This window comes from Carcharhinus amblyrhynchos, chromosome 6 (assembly GCF_965287045.1).
Source record: "Carcharhinus amblyrhynchos chromosome 6, sCarAmb.v2.hapA, whole genome shotgun sequence".
In the NCBI taxonomy this organism is placed as follows: domain Eukaryota; kingdom Metazoa; phylum Chordata; class Chondrichthyes; order Carcharhiniformes; family Carcharhinidae; genus Carcharhinus; species Carcharhinus amblyrhynchos.
The window spans coordinates 59,554,218-59,580,517 of NC_137329.1; the positions used below are offsets into that span (position 1 = coordinate 59,554,218).

Consider the following 26,300-nt stretch of genomic DNA (forward strand, 5'->3'; position numbering starts at 1 on the left):
CATTGATACCTTCCTGTAGTCTATGACTATCATGTTCATTATTTACCACCCTACCAACTTTCATGTGATCCATGAACTTCTTGATCATACCCCTACATTTAAGTCCAGATTATTAATGTACACCACAAACAGCAAGGATCGTAGCTCCAAACCTTGTGGAACCCCACTGAAAAGAGACTTCCAGTCACAGAAACATTCCTGTATCATCACCCTCTGCTTCCTGCTTTTAAGCCCAGAGTACACTTTGTCATGGGTCCTTACTTTCTTCTGTAGCTTTGCTCAAGTCCACGTAGACCACATCAGATGCATTGCCCTCATCAATATGACTGATTACCTTCTCAAAAAATTTGATTAAATTTATCAAACACAACCTTCCCTTAATAAATCCGTGATAACTATCGTGGATTAATCTGTGTCTATCCAAGTACAAATGTATGCTGTCCCCCAGAATTACTTATTGAAACTTCCCCACCACTGAGATAGAATTGACTGTCCTTTAGTTTTCTGGGCTATCCCTACCTCTCTTTTTAATAATGGGACAATGTTATGGTGTGCTTTCCCACTGATGTGAGAGGATGTACGGTTGGGGCATTGATGGCATTCCTCAAGCTACCACTACGCCACCTGTAAGAGTGTCCAGTTCAGGGTCCTTGGCTCCACACGCCCTCCACAGACATCAACGCTCAGGTTCTGAACTGTCCCACCCAGTCTCTGAACTGTCCGGCCCAGGCTCTAAACTGTTCGATCCAGGCCCTGAACTGTCCAGCCCAGGCTCTGAACTGTCCAGCCCAGGCTCTGAACTGTCCGGCCCAGGCTCTGAACTGTCCGGCCAAGGCTCTGAACTGTCCGGCCAAGGCTCTGAACTGTCCGGCCCAGGCCCTGGACTGTCCGGCCCAGGCCCTGAACTGTCCTGCCCAGGCCCTGAACTGTCCTGCCCAGGCCCTGAACTGTCCGGCCCAGGCCCTGAACTGTCCGGCCCAGGCCCTGAACTGTCCGGCCCAGGCCCTGAACTGTCCGGCCCAGGCCCTGAACTGTCCGGCCCAGGCCCTGAACTGTCCGGCCCAGGCCCTGAACTGTCCGGCCCAGGCCCTGAACTGTCCGGCCCAGGCTCTGAACTGTCCGGCCCAGGCTCTGAACTGCCTAGCCCTGGCTCTGAACTGCCCAGTCCAGGCTCTGCACTGTCCAATCCAAGTTCTGAGCTGTCCGGCCCAGTCTCGGAACTGTCCAGCCCAGGCTATGAACTGTCCAACCAAGGCTCTGAATTGTCCGGCCCAGGCTATGGTTGAATGCTGTATGGTTGAATATTGTTTGAATGCCGCAAATCCCCTTTGTTGAAGTTGTAGGGTGGTGCAAGGGTCAGTAAAGTGAAGGTCACTAGAGTTGAGAGCTGACTGTGGTGAGCAGCCCCTGAGCTGGGCTGCTATGCACATTAATAGTGCCAGATGACCATAGGCTACTCTCCACATTGAGAGGAGACTGGTGGTGATTTAACCTGAAAGTCAGCACACCTCAGATGAGGGACAAGGTTGAAAAGGTGGGGAAAGGGAGGCCTTCATGAATAACCTCATCCAGTACAGGAATTGAACCCACGCTGTTGGCATCACTCTGCATCATTTGGAGCAGCACAGAGGCACAGTGGTTAGCTGGTTCAATTCCAGCCTTGGGTCACTGTCTATATGGAGTTTATACATTCCGCCGGTGTCTGCCTGGGTTCCCTCTGGGTGTTCCGATTTCCTCCCACAATCCAAAGATGTGCGGGTTAGGTTAATTGACCATGCTAAATTGTCCCTGAGTGTCAGGGGGTCTAATGGGATGAATATGTGGGGTTGTGGGGATAGGGCCTGGGAGGGATTTCTGTTAGTACAGGCTCAATGGGCACTGCAGGGATTATATGATTCTGTTCTATCATGTACCAGCCATTTAGCCAACTGAGCTTTCTGACTCCCAGAAAAGCCTACAATAACTCTTTGGGCAAGTACGGGTATAATGAGTGAATGAATAGTTTGCCACTATTGAAAATTCAGGCCATTTTCTATTAGATTTGCTATGTGTAAACATTTCTCTTTTTCAGTCCTGTAACACAAAATTGTTTCTGTTGCTGCACATGTTCACCACTAGATAGAGCTTTATTAATTCTAAAAGCTATTGATAACTATACCAACTGGTTCATAGAATCATAGAATCCCTACAGTGCAGAAGGAGACCTTTCAGTCCATTAAGCCTGCATCGACAACAACCTCACCCAGGCCCTATCCCCGCAAGCTCACATATTTGACCTGCTTGTCACCTTGACACGAAGGGTCAATTTAGCATGGCTAATCAACCTAACCTGCAAATTTTTGGAGGGTGAGAAGAAACCGGAGCACCAAGAGGAAACGCATGCAGACATGGAGAGAATGTGCAAACTGCACACAGGTAGCGACCTGAGGCCAGATTGAACCCTGGTCCCTGGAGCTATGAGGCAGCCATGCTAGATGTGCCACCCCATACATTGAAGGAAATAAACTTTATCCTCACTTTCTGTCAATGACAGCACTGGAAATCCAGTAGTTTTGTATGAAAACCATCTGAATCCAAAAATTAGATTTCAGCCTGGAAGTCACTCCTGGACTATGGGACAAGGACTGCAGATGCATGCAGACCACTGTGCAAATTCCCCTCTAAGTCACGTACCGTCCTAATTTAAAACTATATCACCGTTCCTTCACTGTGACTAGGTCAAAATCCTCACACTCCCTTCCTCGCAGGATTCTGGATGTTCCTACAACACATGGACTGCAGCAGTTCAAGAAAGTGGCTCAACACAACCTCTTCAAGGGCAATTAGGGATGGGCAATAAATGCTAACCTTACCAGTGCTGATCAATCCCAAGAACAAATTTAAAAAGTGGTCAAATTGGTCAACACCATATCCACTGATTAACTATGGCTAGAAAACGTTTCTCAGACTAATATATTTCAAGAATGATAAAAAAGGAGCTTTATTTGGTTTAGTTCTCAGAACAGAATTAAGTTGAATGCAAGAATGGAAGGAGTAAACAAGAATTAATATTGTTGGTCTGGAAAAGGGCAAAATTCAGTCAAATAAAGATTGTTCCGTCCCAAAATATCTGGGCAGGAAAACTAGCAAAGAAGTCAGTGGATCTGTGCTTGGAAATCTATATTTCTATAATCAAAAAGGCGCTGCATCAAAGAATAGGGTTTCATGAATAACTGGAGGGGTTAAAATTAAACAACCTAAAAGATGACAAATAATTAATAAATATAAATAATGTATTGATCTAAAGGCTTTTGATTCAACTGGGGTTAATATTCTACCTTTAAAAAAACAGAGTGGTCAAAATGTTCTAATGGCACTGCTGTAAACATAAAGGCCAAGATTTTGAAGGCAGGGCCAAAGGAGTAGCATTCATTATTTTCTACACTGACAGCCATCTACAAAATCTCCCCAGGCTTCTGAACATAGATTTGCTGTCAGTTGTCATGGGGTGTCCAATTGAGTGTACAAGGACACTGTGGTGTCAGAGCAGGGCAACCAGCAACGATACTCAGTTGGATTAAAGAATTTTCACTGAGACACACAGGGAGCGATTTTCCCACTTCCCTGCACCAGGCGCAGATTAGTCGATCCTGGGAAACTGTGTGTGGCCCTAAAAATGCCCCCAGCACAAAACAGTTTGCAATCGTCTGGTCTCTTTTACTGACACAAACCAGATTTGGGCGTGAGGACAATTAGCATACTTAAAGTAGTATTTGAATACGCTTGGCCCAAAATCTGGGAGAAGCCAGATTCTCCCAGCTCCCAGGACCTTCAGACCCTCAGGCATGGCGTGAGCCCGGTGAGAATCATTACTGGTCCCCACTAGATGAGACCAAGTAGTGATGGCTATGTCAAGGGAGCTCAGAGGACATTGAGGTGGGATCAGGGGCATGGCTGGATAGTGCCCTGGCTCCCTGACAGTGCCAGTGAGCTGGGGCAGTGCCAAGGGGGTAGAGCCTAAAAGGGGCTATGACAGAGGTGAGCTATGAAGGGGTGATGGAGCTTGAAGGAGTGGAGCATGAAGGGGGGCTTGTCAGCTGTCATATGGGGGGGGGCATATTGGAGATTTTGGGGGATGCATTTCGGGGTCATGAAGGGAGACTTGTTAGGTGGAGCCCAATATCCCGAAGCCAGCAACCCATATCGGGAGGGGTTGGGAAACGTTCTTCTGCTGAGGAGAGTTGATGGAGGGGGAGGCGGCGGGTGCTGTGGTCCCGATGTACACGGGGGGAAGAAGGGGATCTCCCAGTGCACTGAGAGTTCGCCCCAGCCCCCCCCCCCACCAACCATTACAATTCCCATGGCTGGCAGAATGGGAGACTTCCCCGCTAAGTGTGGGATGATCGTGGTCCAGTCGATGCTGGACAGACTAACGTAGATCAGTGTGTTTTTTTCTGCATTATGGCACTTAGTCATTTTTGAAACAATTTCGACCAGAGTCTAAATCAGAAAATATAGACCAGAAATATAGGCCGCAATTCTCCCATCCCAACCCGCAACTTTTCTGTCGGGTCGTTGTGGATGCATGTCTACGGCCTTGAACAGAGATTTGCACATGTGCCGGGAACACATGCACATCTCCCAGAGCTGATGAACAATTGCAGGTCAAACCACGCTGGAAAACGGCGGGAAAGCAAGTCATTTAAATCTTTTCTGTATTTTAAATATGTATATTTGTTAATTATCGAGACATTTCAGGTCCCAGTTGAATATCCCACCCTGCTAAAAGTCCTTCATTCCGGCAGGGTTCAGACTAGCTCCCCATGTTCAGGTAACTAGCAGGAGACCCCACCGGAATGAAGGGGTGGCAATCAGGGCCCCCAGGGCATCAGGCAGCGGGGAGGTGGTGCCCCCGGGCATGGGCGCTCTAGAGAGCCAAGGGGGTGGGGCCTATTGTGGGCCAGACCTAGGGGCGATTGGTGGAGGTGGAAGGTCCTGCTGCCACTCCGCAGACAAGATTGGTCTGGGATGAAGAGAGGCCAACGGTTGTGTGTGTGTGTGTGTGTGTGTGTGTGTGTGTGTGTGTGTGTGTGTGTGTGTGTGTGTGTGTGTGTGTGTGTGTGGGGCGGGGGGTGGTCAGGGGCTGTCTCCGGGAAGGTCTGCCGTGGTGAGGGAGGTGGGGGGATCGCCACTGCTGGGGAGTGGGTCTGGACATCGGGGTGCTCCGGGAAGGGGGTTGGGGGTGTCATGTCTGGCCGGAGAATTGCAGCACTGCAGTGATCCCAGGCTGGCCAGTGATCAGGCTGGCCAGCAAACGGGAGGTTGACAGTTTGCAGTCACTGCTCATGCGCAGCACTCCAGGAGTGTCAGACTCCAGCACAAATAGGCCCTGCACCCGCCCGTTTTCCCCCCCCCCCCCCCGGCTTTTAAATCACATTCATGATTGTGACCTGTGCAGTGCATAAAGTGCAGTAAGAAGCTGAACTGTCAGAACAGTCAGGATTTAGAACAGTTGTTCCATCAATTCAGTACTTTTGGGAGAATTGCCCCATAAAGTGGAATTAAACCATGTACAGAAAGCAAAATAAGTAGAACAAATGATAGAATTAAGAGAAGGAGATAGAAGAGACAGACCTGAGAAGTAAAGAAATGTTTGATTTACATCTCCAATACTAATTAAATTTTAAATGTAAAGGTAAATGTTCAGTGCCAGAGAGGCTTTTTTGCAGTAGTTCTGATTTATCACACCATTAAAATTGCACATACACCTTCATGCACCAGCCCTAACCTTTTCTACCATGTTTATCAGTTAACTAGGGGGTAACCACCACAGTTTCACACTCTTCAATGATTTTGATGACGAATCTATCAGTGAGGTTTATTATATCTAATGAATATAAATAATATAACAAATGGAGATCTCAAACAGCATCTGTGTAGAAACATTCTAAGATAGAATTAATTTCTGTTATCTTTGAAAGGTTTTGTGAATATCAGCAATTGTATGAATGGCCAAATTTAAGCTATTAAAGCCAGCCATGAAAATTTGTGCTGACTTGCACAATAATGAAGAATAATGGCTCTTTGGATAAAGCTATCTGATTCAGCCCACTTCCCTATCTTTTGACCATAAACCTGCAATTATTTTTCCCACACCAAGCATTTATCCAGTTCCCTTTTGCAACTTAGTGTTGAATCTGCTTCCACCATCCTTTTAGCCCAGATCATCGTCAGTCACTATGTAAAAAAAAACAAATCTCCTCCTTCCACCTTTGGTTGTTTTGCCAATTGTCTTAAATCTGTTCCCCTGCTAATCAACTCTCCTGACTGTGGAAAGAGTTTCCTCTTTATCCTATCAAAACCCCTTATAATTTTCAACACTACAATCAAATCTCCCCTTTACCTTAACAGTGGTTAATAGTGAGGTTGAGTGCCTTGGGTTACAGGAAGATATAGATGGGATAGTCAAATAGGCAGATAAGTGGCTTTAAAAATGTGAGGTGATACACTTTGGAAGGAGCAATTTGACAAGGAAGTATATTATGAAGGTCCGATACTGGGACGTTCCAAAGAACAAAGGGACCTTGCCGTGTTTGTCCATAGATCTCTGAAGGCGGAAAGGCAGGTATATAGGATGGTGTAAAAGGCATATGGCACACTCGCCGTTATCAATCAGGATATAGATTACAGAAGCAGAAAGGTCATTATGGAGTTGTACAGAACTTTGGTGAGGCCACAGCTGGAGTACCATGTGCAGTTCTGGTTACCACATTATAGGAAGAACATGAATGCACAGGAGCGGGTGCAGAGGAGATTCACCAGGATGCTGCCTGGGGATGGAACAATTATGTTATGAAGAGAGGTTGGATAGGCTTGGGTTGTTTTTTTTGGAGCAGAGAAGACTGAGGGGCAACCTGATTGAGGGGCATGGCCAGGATGGAAAGCTGTTCCCCTTAGCTGAAGAGCCAGTTACGAGGGGACACAAATTTAAAATGAGGGGTGGGAGGTTTAGGGGTATTTGAGGAAAAACCTTTTTATTCAGAGGATGGTGACAGCCTGGAATGCACTGTTTGGGAGGGTGGAGACAGGATGCCTCACATCCTTTAAAAAGTACCTGAAGGAGTGTTTGACATGCCATGACATTCAAGGCTATGAGCCAAGTGCTGGCAAGTGGGAATAGGTGGGCAGGTCAGGGCATTTCATGTTTAGGTGCAGACTCGATGGATCGAAAAGCCTCTTCTGCACTGTAGTAATTTGTGATTCTGTGAACCTTTGGTATTCTAGGGAAACAATCTCAGCTTTCGTCTCTACATAACTGAAGTCTTTCCCCTCTGATATCTAGTAAATCCCTTCTGCCCCTTCTAAGGCTTTTTAAAGTACGGTGCTCAGAATTGGGCTCAATACTGTAAGACACAAAAGAGTCCTTATAAAGGTTTACCATACTCCTTTGTACTGTATGGCTGAGAAATTGAGGTATGCCCATTCTCACTGTACTGTTCCAGATGAATCTTTTTGAAAGCTAACATTATAGCCACGTCTCTGAAATGTTGTCAATAGGCTGTTGGATGGAGGTACTAGCTGTCAGACTGCTCTTTTTTATGTTGGGTATTGAACCAGACATGAGCGTTCTACTATATCTTGGTTTAGAATCTTACATTAATGGTTAAGATTGGCACCTGAGAATTTTCTGCCTGAGTTTCGTGTTCTGTGGTGCTAAGTAGAAATATAGAGTTTCAGTTAAAGAGCTTAGGAATATCTGACAGTTTCACTGATAAAATACGATTGCGTTATAAGGCCCATAGATTGAAAGGAGATATGGCCGTCAAGTTTGTTTCCTCCCAACAGGTACCAACCACTTTGAAAATGTATCCATCTAGTGCACTGTCAGTGTTCAACAATTCTTGCAGATTTCAAACTGATTTAGATACCAAACTAGCCTGACTGAGATCAGCTGTTCCTCAGTGGGTTTTAGCCAAGCCAAGAATACTGACACTCTGGTAAAGTTTATTCTATGAAATTGGGGATAAGCACCCTGTAAAACCATATAAAATTACAATTAGAGACCAATTTTGGGACTAAGACAGTAAGGATCTTTTATTCTTTCTATTTCTTGTTTCATTGAAGTCTAAAACCAATTTAATCTTTCCCTTTTCAGGGATGAAATCTACATTGCTCCATCAGGTGTTCAGAAGGAGAGGATCCAGGTGTGTGGTGGATTTTTTGTGGTAAAGAAAGAAAGATTTGCATTGACGACTTCAGGATGTCCAACCCTGGTTTACAACTAATGAATACTTTTGAAGTGTTGTACTGTTGTAATGTAGGAAACACAGCAAGGTGTTAATGCCCACATCGTGTTTTACTAAAATAAGTTCTGATGAAAGGTCACTGACCTGTAGCATTATCACTATTGCTCTCTCCACAGCTACTGCCAGACCAGTTCAGTTCCAGTATTTAATGTTTTTATTTGATGTTTTAGCTGTATTGATTGAGGGATAAATATTAGCCAGATACTGCTCTTCTTTGACTAAGTGCTCTGGGATCTTTTACATCCCCCTAAAAGGGATCTCATTTGAAAGACACCAAAGGACCAGCAGTTGCTCAGCATTCTTGTTAAAGTTCTTTTGGACAACATCAACCAAGGCCAGAGTGAGATGTTGAAGTGGGTTCATCTGTGCGACACCATCTATAACTGCACTCATGGCATACAAGAAAACAGAGCAAAGAGATGCTGACTGGTTTGACATTTATTGGACTGAAATGGAATCAGTTACTGCAACCAAGAGGAGAGTCTTCATGAAGTACAAGCAAGTCCCCAGCAAGAAGCTCTCAGAGCTGCCAGAATCGAATCTCAGCAGACTGTTCATTACTACACCAACCACACTTTCTGAAATTCTTCAACATATTGCAATTTGCTGCTGCTGCTGAATACCGGGCTGCTCAAGGGATGTATGAAGAAAACAGGAAAGCAACAGGCCCAGCAGCAACCAAACCAGCTCCATGAAGACAAAAACAGGATGATCATCACTGAATCTAGCAAGCAGATGAAGAGATGGGGGGGTGGGTTGGGGGCATTACCTTGTACTCTACACAGCAGAGAATGCTGTCATTAAAGGAACTCTCAGCCCCATTTTGGACTCCCCTGTCATGGAGGAGCTGTGATATGGAGATGCCGGCGTTGGACTGGGGTAAGCAGTCAGAAGTCTCACAACGTGGGTATGCCGGCGTTGGACTGGTGTAAACACAGTGAAAAGTCTGACAACACCAGGTTTTAGTCCAACCTATTTATTTGATAATATACTCACAAGCTTTCGGGGTTAGCCCCTTCATCAGGTGAATGGAGAGTTCTGGCCTCAGACAGAGCATATAAAGCACAGACAGTTTAGAGATTACTGATTAGAATGCGAATCCTTACACCTAACCTGCTGTTCAAGACCTGAAGTGGCTGATAATGTGAGTGGAAGGAGCACTGATCACAGTTTAAAGAGATGTGTATTGTCTCCAGACAGTACAGTAAGTGAGGTTTTGCAAACCCAGGCAAGTCACGGGGGTTACAGATAGTGCGACATGAACCCAAGATCCCTGTTGAGACCGTCCTCATGTGTGCGGAACTTGGCTATCAGTCTCTGTTCAGCGACTCTGCGCTGTCGTGTGTCGTGAAAGCCGCCATGGAGAATGCTTACCCGAAGGTCAGAGGCTGAATGCCTGTGACCACTGAAGTGTTCGCCAACAGGAAGGGAACAGTCTTGCCTGGTGACTGTCAAGCGATGTTCATTCATCCGTTGTCGTAGCGTCTGCATGGTCTCCCCAATGTACCATGCTTCGGGACATCCTTTCTTGCAACGTATCAGGTAGACAATGTTGGCCGAGTTGCAAGAGTATTTACCATGTACCTGGTGGATGGTATTCTCACGTGTGATGATGGTATCCATGTCGATGATCCGGCATGTCTTGCAGAGGTTGCTGTGGCAGGGTTGTGTGGTATTGTGGTCACTGTTCTCCTGAAGGCTGGGTAGTTTGCTGCGAACAATGGTCTGTTTGAGGTTGTGTGGTTGTCTGAAAGCAAGAAGTGGGGGTGTGGGGATAGCCCTGGCGAGATGTTCGTCTTCATCAATGATATGTTGAAGACTCCGGAGAAGATGTCGTAGCTTCTCCACTCCGGGGAAGTACTGGACGACGAAGGGTACTCTGTCCACTGTGTCCCGTGTTTGCCTTCTGAGGAGATCGGTGCAGTTTTTCGCTGTGGCGCATCGGAACTGCCGATCTATGAGTCGAGCACCATATCCTGTTCTTATGAGGGCATCTTTCAGGGTCTGGAGGTGTCTGTCACGATCCTCCTCATCTGAGCAAATCCTGTGTATACGGAGGGCTTGTCCATAGGGAATGGCTTCTTTAACATGTTTAGGGTGGAAACTGGAGAAGTGGAGCATTGTGAGATTGTCTGTGGGCTTGCGGTACAGTGAGGTGCTGAGGTGACCGTCCTTAATGGAGATGCGTGTGTCCAAGAATGCAACTGATTCTGGGGAATAGTCCATGGTGAGTCTGATGGTGGGGTGGAATTTGTTGATATCATCATATAGTTGTTTCAGTGATTGTTCACCATGAGGCCAAAGGAAGAAAATGTCATCGATGTATCTAGTGTACAGCATCGGTTGAAGATTCTGTGCAGTGAAGAAGTCTTGTTCGAACCTGTGCATGAAGATGTTGGCATATTGAGGTGCAAATTTGGTCCCCATGGCTGTTCCATGTGTCTGGATGAAAAACTGTTTGTTGAAGGTGAAGACATTGTGGTCCAGGATAAAGCCGATGAGTTGTAAAATTGCATCTGGAAACTGGCAGTTGTCAGCATTGAGTACTGAGGCAGTCGCAGCAATGCCATCGTTGTGGGGGATGTTGGTGTAGAGCGCTGAGACATCCATTGTGACGAGGAGTGTCCCTGGTTCAACTGCTCCGTGTGTGCTGAGTTTCAGTAGGAAGTCCGTAGTGTCGCGACAAAAGCTGGGGGTTCTTTGTACAATGGGTTTCAGGATGCCCTCGACATAGCCGGAGAGGTTCTCACACAGAGTTCCATTGCCCGATACGATGGGACGGCCAGGTGTGTTTGCCTTGTGTATCTTTGGGAGGCAGTAGAGATCTCCAATGCGGGGAGTACGTGGAATGAGAGCACGGAGGGTGCTCTGAAGGTCCGGATCAAAGGTCTTGATCAGATTGTTGAGTTGACGAGTGTGTTCTTTGGTCGGATCTGTGGGTAATTGTCTGTAGTGTTCCTCATTGTTTAGTTGTCGGTACACTTCTTTACAGTAATCCGTTCTGTTCAGTATGACGATGGCCCCTCCTTTGTCTGCTGGTTTGATGACAATGTTGCGGTTTGGGTCAGACTTTTCACTAAGTCTCACAACACCAGGTTAAAGTCCAACAGGTTTATTTGGTAGCACAAGCTTTTGGAGTCTCACTCCTTCATAAGATGAGTGGACTAGTGTTCACAAACAAGGCATATACAGACACAAACTCAATTTACAAGATAATGGTTAGAATGCGAGTCTTTACAGGTAATCAAGCCTTAAGGATACAGATAATGCAAGTGGAGAGAGAGTTAAGCATAGATTAAAGAGATGTGTATTGTCTCCAGCCAGGACAGTTAGTGAGATTTTGCAAGCCTAGGCAAGTCATGGGGGTTACAGATCATGTGACGTGAACCCAAGATCCCTGTTGAAGCCATCCTCATGTGTGTGGAACTTGGCTGTCGGTTTCTGCCCAGCAATTCTGCATTGTCGTGTGTCGTGTAGGCCACCTTGGAGGACACTTACCCGAAGATCAGGGGCTGAATGCCCATGACTGTTGAAGTGTTCCCGACTTCATCAGGTCAAAGGGAATGCTCCAGCCTGGTGATTGTCGAGCAGTGTTCATTCATCCGTTGTCGTTGCATCTGCATGGTCTCCCCAATATACATGCCTCAGGACATCCTTTCCTGCATCTTTTCAGGTAGACAATGCTGGCCGAGTCAGAAGGGTATGTACCGTGGATGGTGTTCTCACGTGAGATATTGGCATTCATGTCGATGAGTCGGCACGTCTTGCAGAGGTTGCTGTGGCAGGGTTGTGTGGTGTCATGGTCACTGTTTTCCTGAAGGCTGGGTATTTGCTGCAGACAATGGTCTGTTTGAGGTTGTCCGGTTGTTTGAAGGCAAGAAGTGGGGTTGTGGGGATGGCCTTAGTGAGATGTTCGTCTTCACCAATGACATGTTGAAGGCTCCAGACAAGATGTTGTAGCTTCTTCGTTCCGGGAAAGCACTGGATGATGAAGGGTACTCTGTCTGCTGTGTGCCATGTTTGTCTTCTGAGAAGGTCAGTGTGTTTTTTGCTGCGGCACGTTGGAACTGTTGATCGATGAGTTGAGTGCTATATCCTGTTCTTATGAGGGCACCTTTCAGCGTCTGTAGGTGTCTGTTGAAATCCTCCTTATCTAAGCAGATGCTGTGTATATGGAGGACTTTTCGTAGAGGATGGCTTCTTTTAACGTGCTTAGAGTGGAAGCTGGAGAAGTGGAACATTGTGATGTTATCCTTGGCTTGCGGCACAGTGAAGTGTTGAGGTGGCTGTCCTTAATGGAAATGCGCATGTCCACAAATGCAACCGATTCCGGAGAGCGGTCAATGGTGAGATTGATGGTGGGTTGGAACTTGTTGATGTCATCATATAGTTGTTTCAGTGATTGTTCACCATGAGTCCAAAGGGCAGCAAAGTACCCAGCTTTCAGGAGAAAAGTATCCACAACACCACACAACCCTGCCACAGCAAACCTCTGCAAGACATGCTGGATCATCGACACAGATGCCATCATCTCACATGAGAACACCATCCACCAGGTACACGATACATGTTCTTGCGACTCGGCCAGCGTTGTCTACTTGATACACTGCAGGAAAGGATATCCTGAGGCATGGTACATTGGGGAGACCATGCAGACGCTACAACAATGGATGACTGAATACTGCTCAACAGTCACCAGGCAGGAGTGTTCCCTTCCAGTTGAGGAACACTTCAGTGGTCACGGGCATTCAGCCTCTGATCTTTGGGTAAGCATTCTCCCAAGCGGCCTTCAAGACACACGACAATGCAAAATCGCTGAGCAGAAATTGATAACCAAGTTCTGCACACATAAGGACCGCCTCAACCGGGATCTTGGGTTCATGTCACACTCCCTGTAACCCCTATGATTTGCTTGGGCTCACTAACTGTCCTGGCTGGAGACAATACACACCTCTTTAATTTTTAATTTGTGCTTGGCCCTCTCTCCACTCACATTATCTGTAGCTTGATTATCTGTAAAGACTCGCATTCCAACCATAATCTTGTAAATTGAGTTTGTGTCTGTGCATGCCCTGATTGTAAAGACAAGTCCTCGCTCACCTGATGAAGGAGCGAGACTCCGAAAGCTAGTGCTGCCAAATAAACCTGTTGGACTTTAACCTGGTGTTGTGAGACTTCTTACTATGGAGAAGCTGGACAGTGAGTCCACCAGAACTAGACACTGAGCCCTCATAGTACAGCTGGACATGACCATTGACTGCCTTTCCAGTGGTAAAACCCCAGGAAATGATGGCATTCCACCTGAAATCCAAAAAGTGGGAAACTAGCGCTGCTACAGCACTCAACGAACTTCTGTGTCTCTGCTGGAAGGAAAGATTTGTGCCATAACACAAGCATGATGCAAAAATAGTCACCCTGTAGAAGCACAAAGTAAGTTGCAGTGACTGAAACTAATACTGAGTCATCTCTTTGTTAAGTATGGTGTGGAATGTCTTTGCACACATTGCTCTGACCAGATTGCATGTCCTGACATCACACATCTACCCTGAGTCTCAACGTGACTTCAGAGCTGCAAGATTGATAGTTGACAGTTTTCTCACATTGGCAGTTACAGGGAAAGTGCAGCAAACAGCACAGATCATTCTATCTTGTCCTCGTGGACCTCAGCAATAATTTTCAATCAAGTTGTGCAAGATTGGTGTTGATGCATGGAAAGTCTTCGCTAGCAACCAGAGTGCCTGAGTCAAGTGGTCGGGAAGGATCTGGAAAAAATCAGAAGACAGAAAAATGGCAGAAAAGAGAACCCAGCAAAAGAGAACAAACATCAGTTAACCTCGGGTCAACACTATTCATCTATGGAAGGGACTATCGCTCACAAATCAACCTCTACAGCCATAATGGACGATGTTTAATGCAGATGTGACACATACCCTGAGGTGCAATACATTCTTTTTCCAGATTGCTAGATGCCATTGTATGACAGCTTCTCTGGGAGTATCACACTCCCTCAGAACTACAGTAAGGTGTCAGTCCAGATTATGTGCTCAAGTCTCTGGGCTGAGACCTGGATTCTCTGAATCAGAGGCAAGAATGCAGCTGCTAGAGCCATTTACATTTGTGTGCAGTGTTTAGTATTTTCCATTTAGATTTCACTTAGATGGTAGTATGGCAGTGTATTTTTTAAGACGGGCCTATTATTGAAGAAAAACCTCATGAGAGATTAAGGAGACTTCAGTTGACAAGATTATTTGCACTCTTGTTGCTTATAATCTTCATTAATAATCCAGATACAAAAATTCTGATGACATTAACACAGAAAGATCAGTCAAGTTAGAATCGGCAATAAAATGATTTAGATTACCACATAACTGTGCAGAGAATATCCAAATTGGATTTAAGGGAAGCTTAGAAAGTGTCTTGGGAATAATGGTTCAAATTACTATTTTCGCTTGTTTTAGGGTTTTATTCCAATTCAGTCAAATCAAGTTCAATTCAGAGTCTCAACAAGTTGAGACATTCCCGATCTAAGCTGACAACAAGACAGGGTTCTCACCTCCTGTCTTGGGCTTGATCTACACGATCCAAGCTGATTGGAGTAGGCATAGCTCCTCCTCTAAGGCTTGATCTCATTTGCATCTTAGCCAAAAGGCCGAGATGCCGCTTTTAAAAATTGCTTCAAATGAAGCTAAAATGTAACCTAATGACTTCAACCAAGTACAGCATGTCAATACTAGATCTTAGCCAAAAGACTTACCATTTTCACTGCTGGACAATATTCCAAAAAAAAATTTTACCAACCATTAAGGATTGTGTGATGAGGTGCGAAACAAGATTATGGCCTGATAAGAATTTATAGCAAAACTTTCCACTAAGGGGACTGTTTTCATTTCTGGTTACTACAGCATAAGTGTTTGTGCTGATACCAGATGTGATCAGGAAAATCTATAAGGAAAGCAGATAACTGCAAAAAGGGTATCAGTCAGCAACATCAGGAAGAGGAGACAATGGGTGGTGGCCAGAGGCAACTTATTAAACTGGCAGAGGATGACAGGTTGGCAGGTTGGGAAGCTGATTTACTCTAAATGTCTTGGGGAAGTGGGGTGGTTGTGGTGGTTCATCAAATAAGCTCCATAGCGTGAGGAAAAGCAACACAGAAAAATACATCTAAGTGACACCAGTGCTGATTCATTCACAATGCTTTCTTCTCCATTGCTCAACAGAGGGGAAATGGGGAACAGTGAGCCACAAAAGTATTTCAGCTCAAGAGCGGCGGTGGATTAATAAACAATATCCCTCGATTCAGCACTCTCGCCTTTCAGGAAAGATGTTGTCTTGGCGTGGATATTGCCATCAGTGGCAAATGAAAAACGGCAACCATTGATTACTCTTTGACTTGGCCACAGACTTTCTGCGGGATTTTGTATTGGAACTTGCTATGATTGGGGAGCTATTTCAGTGCAGCACTGTCTACTGGGAAACTGTGATCTGTGTGAACAAGCCCAGTAACTGTATCTCCTTAAGCAATCAGATTGAAAAATCTTTCCTATGTAACAATGAGTCAAAACCAGGAAGTGTCAGAATGATGAATTTAATGTCAAATCAGGTACAGAAAGTAAAATATATAGAGAAAAAAAGATGGGATGAAGAGAGAGACAAAAGAGCAAATATTTAAATATTTTTATCTTTTTAAGTCTCTAACAATGATTAGTCAAACGAAATGAGACACCATACATATAAAATTTCATTTTCAGTGTCAGAGAGGCTGTTTTTTAGTAATTAAGCATTATCTCATTAAAATTTGACTTTCACAAGAATGGACAAGTCCTACCTTTTCACAACTAGTATAGTGTGTATTTGCCGTTTAAGTACTGGACCACAACTTCACATCGTTCAATATATTTCAATGCCAGGTCTCTTGGCAAGTTACTGTTGTAGCAAAGGTTCTGGAGAAGCATGGTAACTCACACACCATCTTCCTGATTTTCGCATTTAACTGCATTTATGCAGTTGGCAGAAGTTAGCATCCAATTTATACTTTATTGAATGGTGATAGCCTCATTGTTATTTCTATCGCAAACACCAAGCCAATATATAGTGAAACAGTGTTGTTAACAAGGTCCTTTTCTACATGAATGGTGACATCTAAAATAATCAACTACTGAAATGCGTTTAAAAATCATTTTGTTTTTCCCTTCACATGCCAGAATGTGGTAATGTCGGAAGTGAGAAGCTGATACTTTGAGGCTGTCTTGTTGATTATATTACACTGTCAGTGCTGTTGACATTGTGTGGAATGAACGAGTCCAACCTTCATGAGTAGGACACTTAGTCCAATCTGCCACTGTCACAGAGATTAGTCTAGATCAGCTTTTATCATTTGAAAGGCTGACAATCCAAATTTAAATGGTTTATAAAAATGGAAAATGCTGGAAATAATCAAAGTCAGGAAGCATCTGTGGAGAAAAAAGAGTCAGAGTTAACCTATCATCAGAACTGAGAAAAGTTAGAAATCTAATAGGTTTTGAGCAAGTGAAAGGGAAGCAAAGTGAAGAAAGAAGAAAAAACAGAGAAGGTCTGTGGTAAGGTAGGAGAGAGAATGTATTTGGTGGCACTTCCCATGCAGAACAATGATACTCTTCCCCTTGTTGTCACTTTCCACCCCACCAGCCTCAGCATTAAACAGATCATCCCCCATTTCCATGACCTCCAATATGATGCCGCCAGCAAAGGCATCTTACAGTCCCCCTTCCCTTCATCATTGCAAAGGACTATTCTCTCTATCATTCTCCACAGTCACTCAGATACTCTTTTCTATGACAGTTTTCCATGTAAGTACAACAGAGGCAACATCTGTCCTTTTGCGTCCTTCCTTTTTACCATTCTAAGCCCCAAGCACTCCTTCCAAATGATTTGTTTGGACTTCTTTCAATTTAATATACTGAATTTGCTGCTCTGCATTGTAGAGACCAAATGCAGACTGGGTGACCAACACCTCTGTTCCACATATAAGCATAGCCCTGAGTTTCCTGTCACTTGTCATTTTAATTTCCATTGTTGCTCCCACTGTTATCTTTCTGTCCTTGATCTGTCACAGTGTTCCAGTGAAGCTCAATGCTTACTCAAGGAACAACCCCTCATCTTTTGACTGGGCCTGACAACCTTATGGACTCAACACTGAGTTTAACAACTTGAGATCAACAGCTGTCCTCAATTTGCTTTTTTTTTACTGTTTCTTTTTCATTCATCACTTTCTTAATCCCTTTACTTTGGTGATTGCTACCTTGCCACTCAGACCTCATCTTTTGTTTCTTCACTAAATCCAGCACCATTCCTTTGGACGGGCTTCTCTGATCCCTTCCATAGCTGCCCCGCTATCAGTGAGAATGGAAAATTTGGCACTCAGCCAAAATTGCATTCACTGAGTGGCACTGGAGAATCCCAGCCATGAATGGGCTCAGAAGTTTTTGGTGTTTCTCTTTTGAATCATGAAACCATTTGTCATTTAATCTTTCTTGCTCTCCAGTCTATCATAGAGTTTCCTTTTTGTTGTTCTTCCTTGCAGCAGCACTTCACGTGTCAACCCTCCAGCTTTCAATTGCTCAAAACCTATTATATTTTTAACTTTTGAGTTGAAAAATTTTAGACCTGAAACATAACTTTAATTTTAACTCCACAGATGCTGATTATTTTCTCGTGCTTTTGGTTTTTATTTCAGCTTTCCACCGTCAATAATAATTTACTTTGGTCTAAATGGTTTATGTTTGTTTAAAGTTATTCTGCATTGGGGATTGGAAATCGACAATCCAAACTGATGGAGGTGGAATTCTTTCCATATCTGTCTGTTACAAACCCTTAAAAGTTCCATTTCAAATTCACGCATTCAATAATTGAGTGAACTTAAACCCTCGGATTTGCTCATGCCTTTTGTTGGAAACCTAAAACTGTGTGGGAGGAATCAGTAACCGTATCTATTGTTGGCAAGAGTGTGGCTTCTACCACTCTGATACACCAACACTGCAGGCAAACTAGCAGGTAGCACTAAATCAGATTTGATTTTCACAGGCAGTCATAAATAATGGTGCTTTACAGTCTGTCCAATTTAGTGTTCCTAAACTCTGCTGCCTTGTCTTGCAGCCTGATGATTTGTTTGTCTGTGACATAAAAGGATGTGACATCTCCGGCCCTCCACCCTCAAAACAGCTAAAGAAAAGTCAATGCACGCCTCTTTTTATGAATGCTTACACTATGCGAGGTAAGGAGACTATGCACAACATCTTTTAAATAATTGTACCACACACTGTTTCTAATCAGAATATAAACACTACATACTGAGTGAAAGGGCATACTTTCTTTCAATTGTTTTCCATATGCCATGAAATAGTACATGCTGGCTCTGAATTAGAGTGCGTATTCTGATTGAAGTGTGTGTGTGCTCTGAATTGGAGTGTGTGCGTGCGCTCTGAATTGGAGTGTGTGCGAGCGTTCTGACTTGGAGTGTGTGAGCATTCTGACTTGGAGTGTGCGCGTGCACTTGGAATTGGAGTGTGTGTGCACGCTCTGAATTGGAGTGTGTACGCGCTGTGAATTGGAGTGTGTCCGAGCATTCTGAATTGGGATGTGTCCGAGCATTCTGAATTGGAGTGTGTCCGAGCATTCTGAATTGGAGTGTGTCCAAGCATTCTGAATTGGAGTGTGTATGCATGCTCTGAATTGGAGTGTGTATGCATGCTCTGAATTGGAGTGTGTGCGAGCATTCTGAATTGGCGTGTGTGCGCGTGCTCTGAATTGGCATGTGTGCGCGCACTCTGAATTGGAGTGTGTGCGCACGCTCTGAATTGGAGTGTGTCCGAGCATTCTGAATTGGAGTGTGTCCGAGCATTCTGAATTAGAGCGTGTGCGTGTGCTCTGAATTGGAGTGTGTGCACGCGCTCTGAATTGGAGTGTGTGCGCGTGCACTCTGAATTGGAGTGTGTGCGCAGGTGCTCCGAATTGGAGTGTGTGCGCGTGCTCTGAATTGGAGTGTGTGCGCGCTCTCTGAATTGGAGTGTGTGCGCGCTCTCTGAGTTGGAATGTGTGCACGCTCTCTGAATTGGAATGTGTGCACGCTCTCTGAATTGGAGTGTGTGCGCGCGCTCTGAATTGGTGTATATGCGAGCATTCTGAATCGGAATGGTGCACGCAATCTGAATTGGAATGTATGCGCGCTCTGAATTGGAGTGTGTGCGAGCATTCTGAATTGGAATGGTGCACGCAATCTGAATTGGAGTGTGAGCACGCTCTGAATTGGAATGTGTGTGCGCGCTCTAAATTGGAGTGTGTGCGCGCACTCTGAATGGGAACGTGTGTGTGCAATCTGAATTGGAGTGTATATGCACAGTCTGAATTGGTGTCAGTGTGCGCGCTCTGAATTGGAGTGTGTGCGCGCTCTGAATTGGTGTCAGTGTGCGCGCTCTGAATGAGAATGTGTGCGTGCAATCTGAATTGGAGTGTGTGCACGCTCTGAATGGGAATGTGTGCGTGCAATCTGAATTGGAGTGTGTGCCTGCGCTCTGATTTGGAGTGTGTATGCATGCTCTGAATTGGAGTGTGTGCGCATGCTCTGAATTGGAGTGTGTGCGAGCATTCTGAACTGGAGTGTGTGCACGCACTGAAATGGAGTGTGGGTGTTCTGAATTGGAGTGTAGGCATTCTGAATTGGAATGGGCGCTGTGAATTGGAGTGTATGCACGCGCTGTGAATTGGAGTGTATGCACGCGCTGTGAATTGGAGTGTATGCACGCGCTCTGAATTGGAGTGTATGCACGCGCTCTGAATTGGAGTGTATGCACGCACTCTGAATTGGAGCATGTCTGTGCACGCGCTCTGAATTGGAGTTTGTGGATTCTGATTTGGTGTCTGTGTGCACGCTTTGAATTGGAGCGTGTGTGCATGCTTTGAATTGGGACGTGTGCGCGCGCTCTGAATTGGAGTGTATGCACGCGCTCTAAATTGGAGTGTGTGGACTCTGATTTGGTATGTGTGTGTGCACACTGAATTGGAGCGTGTGTGTACGCTGTGAATTGGAGTATGTGTGTGTGCTTTCAATTGGAACGTGTGCGCATGCTCTGAATTGGAGTGTGTGTGGTTTGAATTGGCATGTGTGCACTCTGATTTGGTGTGTGTGTGCACTCTGAATTGGAGCGTGACTGCGCGTTTTGAGTGGAAGTGTGTGCGCATGTTCTGAATTGGAGTGTGTGCGCTCTGAATTGGAGCGTATCTGCGCGTTCTGAATTGAAGTGTGTTCACATGCTCTGAATTGGAGTGTGTGCACTCTGATTTGTTGTGTGTGTGTGCTCTGAATTGGAGCATGTGCACTGTAGCCAAACAGGCCATCTAAAATGGCGTTTTGTAAAGCACTCTGGGACAACTGGGCAAGAAACTAAACTGACAGGCTACAGTTTAAAGACAAACAGGCTGCAACCCTGATGAGTGAATACACAGGATATGGGCCATTTCCAGGATGAAAGAGACTTTCTGGTCACACTGGGTTGTGTGCTAGACGTAAAGGCACCGTGAACCCTTATTTAGGAGGAAGGTATGTGACCTATGTGCCTACAACACCTACAGGCATGGCTGCTGGGGACACATCCAGAGATCGGTGTGGTAACATCTGATTGGACTCTTATCGATCAGGGTGATCAAGTCCTGATCAATTGATTGGCAATGGCCAATAAAGGGCGTAAAACCAAACGGGGTATAAAGGATGCTGCACAATCAGGAATCTCTCTCTCTGACCCCATGAACGAGCTACAACAATGGTGAACATCGCCAGCAAGAGGAGAGCCACCACACCCGAGAAGGAAGGAAGAAAGACTACAGCCAGAATGCCAGACCAGACCAAAGGACCAAACTACACAGACAACTACCAAGACCAGCACACAGATAAAGGCTAATATCTGTTTGGGTACTTGTCAGTCACACAAAGTTAAGTCAAGGTCTTGTATTGTACTTGAATTCTAGTATTTTCTGTAAGATAACTTATTGTTGGTCAGGTGGGTGATTATTGATTGTGTGCGTTTAAATAAATATTGTTTGTACTAATAAGACGACTACTCAAAGTTATTTGTCCGCCGTATAAGGGTTAAAACAGACTGATTTTACAACAGCACGCTCTGAATTGGGACGTGTGCACTTGCTCTGAATTGAAGTGCATGCGCTCTGAATTGGGAGTGTGTGTGTGTGCTCTGAACTGGAGTGCGTGTGCATGCTCTTAATTCTGAATTGGAGTGTGTGCGTGCTCTTAATTCTGAATTGGAGTGTGCGCGCGCGCGCTCTGAATTGGAGTGTGCGCCCGAGCTCTGAATTTGAACCTGCGCACGAGCTCTGAATTTGAACGTGTGTGGAGGCTCTGAATTTGAGCATATAAGCAGACTATGAATTGGAACGTGTGTGCACGCTCTGCATTGGAGAGTAAGCGCACGCTCTGAATTGGAGCATACACGCACACTCTGAATTGGAATGTGTGTGCCCTCTCACGCTGGACTGGACTGGAGCGAGCGTGTGCTCGCTTGCACTGGACAGGACTGGAACTTGCATGCACTCTCTCACACTGGACTGGAGCATGTGCATTCTTGTTCACGCTGGACCGGACTGGAGCATGCATGCGCTGGAGCGTGCTCACACTCACTCACGCTGGAATGGACTGGAGCGTGCATGCGCTCACTTGCGCTGGACTGGACTGGAACATGTGTGCACTCTGGACTGGAGCATGCGTATGCTTGCTCGTGCTGGACTGGAGCCTGCGCTCGCTCACATTGGACTGGAATGTGTGCACGCTCCCGCTAGACCGGAGCATGCACTTGGTCACATTGGACTGGAGTGTTTGCACGCTTGTGTTGGACTGGTGCTTGCGTCCACTTGCTCGCGCTGGACTAGAGCGTGCGTGTGCTCGCGCTGGACTGGAGTGTGCATGCTCGCACTCTGGACTGGAGTGTACATGCTATCCTTCAGCCCAATTCTTCAGAGGTGGAATGACCTGCTTTGATGCAAACGCTTAAACAATTCAGTTGCTCTATCTCTCACCATTTGTTGGGGTTGAAAGTAGCCAAATCTATAATTAATATATTTTGAGTACAATTCTTTTGATAACATGCTAACCCCCAACAGCAACATTTTTCACACGCCATTAAGGGAGCAAATGGAGATTCCCCTTCAAAGTTTAAACAACTCTATCATCAGAGACATACAACTTAGTGCAGACAACAAATCCTATCAGGTTTAACATTTTCTGATGTAAGACAGTGAACATGAATGAACTCTCCATCATACCTATGAAAGCCAGGTTCCAATTTATCTGACCAGCTGCCATCCTTTCTTCCACTTCTCTCTAATAGCCCATGGATTTTTGTGCGCGGTCAAGTGTTTCCTGAATTATTTTCTAAGTGGCCTCTTGCTGACTTTTTCTGTCCTCAGACTCTTCCACCAGGCGAAAATCGTTCTGTTTATCTTCCTTATCAATTCCTTTCAAAATCCTCAAACCCTTAATTTTCTATATTTCATGGAGTACAATCTTATTTTATATAATTTCTCCCCATAATCTAATCCCTGGAGCCTTAATAACATTCTGGTGAATCTTAGCTGCACTCTTGGTATCCAGAACAGTACACAATACTCTAACCAAGGTTTTATATAGCTGTAGCAAAATGTCCTCCCATTTATGTTCAAGCCCTCCTTGCTGTATGTCTTTTTCATTTTGCTATTGTACCTGACTAACTTTCAGCAAACTGCCTGCATGGCCCTAACTCTCTTTGGGATTCCAGGCTTTTCACCATTTAAATAATTCGCAGATCAATACTGTTTCAGTTTTTTTTATTCTTTATTCCAATTCAATCTAATCAAATCAGAGCCAATTCAGAGTCCCAACAAGTTGAGACATTCCCAATCCAAGCTGACAAGACAGGACTCTCATCTCCTGTCTCGGGCTTGATCTACATGATCCAAGCTGATTGGAGTAGGTATAGCTCCTCCTCCAAGGTTTGATCTCATTTGCATCTTAGCCAAAAGGCTGAGATGCCGCTTTAAAAAATTGCTTCAAGTGAAGCTACAATGTAACCTAATGACTTCAACCAGGTACAGTATGAGATACTTACTACACTTGATCTGAGCCATGAGAAATACTGTTTCAGTTTAAAATGGATGACCTCATATCTAGGACTGAACATAAAATGCATGCCTGAGAGTGCTGAAGTCTATCTGCCAATCAGTGTCACTTTTAAGTTTATGTTCCTGTCTGAGCTGCTTTGTATTCAGTAATCTTGGATATATATGTGTGGCTTTCTATTGTGTTTTCCAAGTCATTAATAAATATAGTGAATCATTGAGGCTTCAGCACAGATTCTTGTGGAACATCATTGAATACGTAGCTATTACTCTATTCTCTGTCTTCCACCTTCTAACCGATCTCTTAGCCAGCTTAATATTTTGCTTCAATTCATGAGCTTTGATTTTAGCTAATGTTACATAGACAAGCTCATTTCTGTTACTTTAGTTACTTCCTGTTCATCTCAAATCCATCTAATCTAAATTTCTAAACCAGAGAGCCATAAAGTTCTCTATAGTGCGGAAAGAGGCCATTCAGTCCATTGAATCTTTACTGACTGTCCAACAGAACATCTTACCCAGACCCAACGTGCCTTATTCCCTAGTTCGGCTAATCTCCAGATTTTAGCATGGGCAATGCACTTAACCTGCGCATCTTTGGACTGTGGGAGGAAACCGGAGCACCCAGAGGAAACCTACACAGACATGGGGAGAATATGCAGACTCCATGCAGACAATAACTCAAGGCCAGAATCAAACCCCCGGGTCCCAGGCACTGTGAGGCAGCAGTGCTAACCACTGTGCCACCATGCCTCCCTTTCCTTCCATGTTCTACTATGTTTTTCAAATGCTTATTTATGAAACAACTTTGACATTTACGGTATTCCACTAAATTGCTGTATAATTGCAAGCTCTTTCTTTTATAAAGAGCATTATTCATGTAGAACAATGAATCCACCAAGATGGTAAGAGGCAGAAGGGCAAGGAACTGTGACTATTGCAACTTTAGATAACATTTGGGTATTGTGGAATGGGGAAACAAAGGTAATAAAATTGTGCAACCCATGTCAATTTCTTTTTTGTATGTAATGACTAATATAAGAAGGCAATCACAACTTTGAGTTATAAAACACCTTTAATATAAGATACCCCAAGACCTTTCATTGGAATGTAATTGAACAACATTTGACACCAAGCCACGTGATGACATACCAGGGCAGGTGATCAAAAACTGGGTCAAAGAGATAGGTTTTAAAGGAGGAGAGGGAAGGCGAGAGAGGGAATTCAAGGGCCCAGATAGCTGAAGGGACAGCCTCCAATGGTGGGATGAATAAAATTGTGAATGTGCAAGAGGTGAGAATTAAAAGTGGTTTAGAGTTTTAGAGCTGGAGAATGTCAGAGGGGCGACTGGGGTCTTGAAGGGATTTGAACAAAGGATGAGAATTTTAAATTTGTGGCATTGCTAGACAATTCTAACTATAATGATTGAATTCCCCCTTATCTGTACCAGCTCATTTGTCTGAATGAGATGCTGTGTTGATGGTTCAGTTCTATGTATTTGGGAATGTGTATGAAGTGTTGGTTATAATTCTACAGGATCTGGAGCCGTCATACACACGCACTCCAAAGCTGCTGTCATGGCAACCCTCCTCTTTCCAGGGAAGGAATTTCAAATTACACATCAAGAAATGATTAAAGGAATCAGGAAGTGCCAATCTGGAGGTTATTACAGGTATTGTACTCCTCAACAAGTGTCACACGGAACATAAATCCACTGGCGTTTCACTGAATCCTTCGAATGAACCAAGTAGTATCATTTTTATTTCACTTTAAACTAGCAGCAGTAACTTGTGGGTGATATAGTGGGTAAGAGGATTGCTTTGCATCCAAGCCTGCCAATATTCAAATCATGGGTGAAGTGATAGAGTGAACAGTGCTTTGTCCCTTTCCTGGCATTAATCTAGTGACCAACTTTTGGTAAAGGCTTGGCAAATAATCGCATTGCAGCAGTTAAATTGGAATATTTTTAATGTGGGCTAAATGCAAACAATTTCTTTTTCAAAAGTGAAGTGAGATCAATAACGACACAAGGAGGATTTAAAAAGGTGCGTTTCCACGATGTGAGGGGAGCTGCTTTTGAGGATGTGTTAGTTATTCACATGATACTCACATAATGAGGTATCCTAAACCAATAACTATATCTGGTCAGGAATTAGTTAGAAGAAGTGAGACACAGTGGCATGGACAATTCCTGAGAGTGAAAGAAAGTTCTGGAAATACTGACTGAAAAGCAGTGACAACCTCTGAAGACAACAGAAGTTACTAAAAACCTGATCAAAGACTATATTGACAGAAAAATGCATCATAACTGATTAGTGACTTTTCAGCTTTCACTTGGCCCTTCTTCACTGATGTCTAGATCCTGTAGTACATCTTAACTTTCATGGTGCAGAGGGAATGTGGACCTGTACTTGGTAAAGACCAGAGGCTCCAGGGTGAGAGCAGTGTTCATTTTATCCTTGTCACAACCACACAGGTAGACAAGTGCTAAAGTTAATAATCATAAGATTACAGCTATACTTCAACAATAGGAAATGGAGGCTTGCTTCTTTATTCTTGTTTTGAGATTTTTTTGGAAGTAAATAAGGTAAAAGTTAATCATTGCTATTTAAAATTAGAAAATCTAATAATTTTTAGATCTTTATTTTTTAAAAATTCATTTTTGTAACATGCGCATCATTGGCAATATCAAAACGTTTATCCCTAATTGTCTGAGGGAAGGTGTGTGTGTGTGTGTGTGTGTGTGTGTGTGTGTGTGTGTGTGTGGTGGGGGGGAGGGTAGGTGGCTATCTCCTTCAACCACTACTGCAGTCTGTGTGGTGAAGGCACATCAACAGTAGAAATTTAAGTGGCTGTAAATTTCATGTAACTTGTTGA

General features: G+C 44.4%; 1 protein-coding gene across 2 annotated transcripts in view; it reads left to right on the forward strand.

Annotated features, from left to right (window-relative positions):
* apip (APAF1 interacting protein) overlaps positions 1-26,300 on the forward strand; it is a 53,643-nt gene that overhangs the window by 24,354 nt on the left and 2,989 nt on the right. For both annotated transcript variants that reach the window (XM_080190535.1, XM_080190536.1), the window contains exons 3-5: positions 8,135-8,183; positions 18,420-18,537; positions 24,960-25,095. In XM_080190535.1, the coding sequence (XP_080046661.1) occupies positions 8,135-8,183; positions 18,420-18,537; positions 24,960-25,095 (303 nt within the window). The remainder of the gene's footprint in view (positions 1-8,134; positions 8,184-18,419; positions 18,538-24,959; positions 25,096-26,300) is intronic.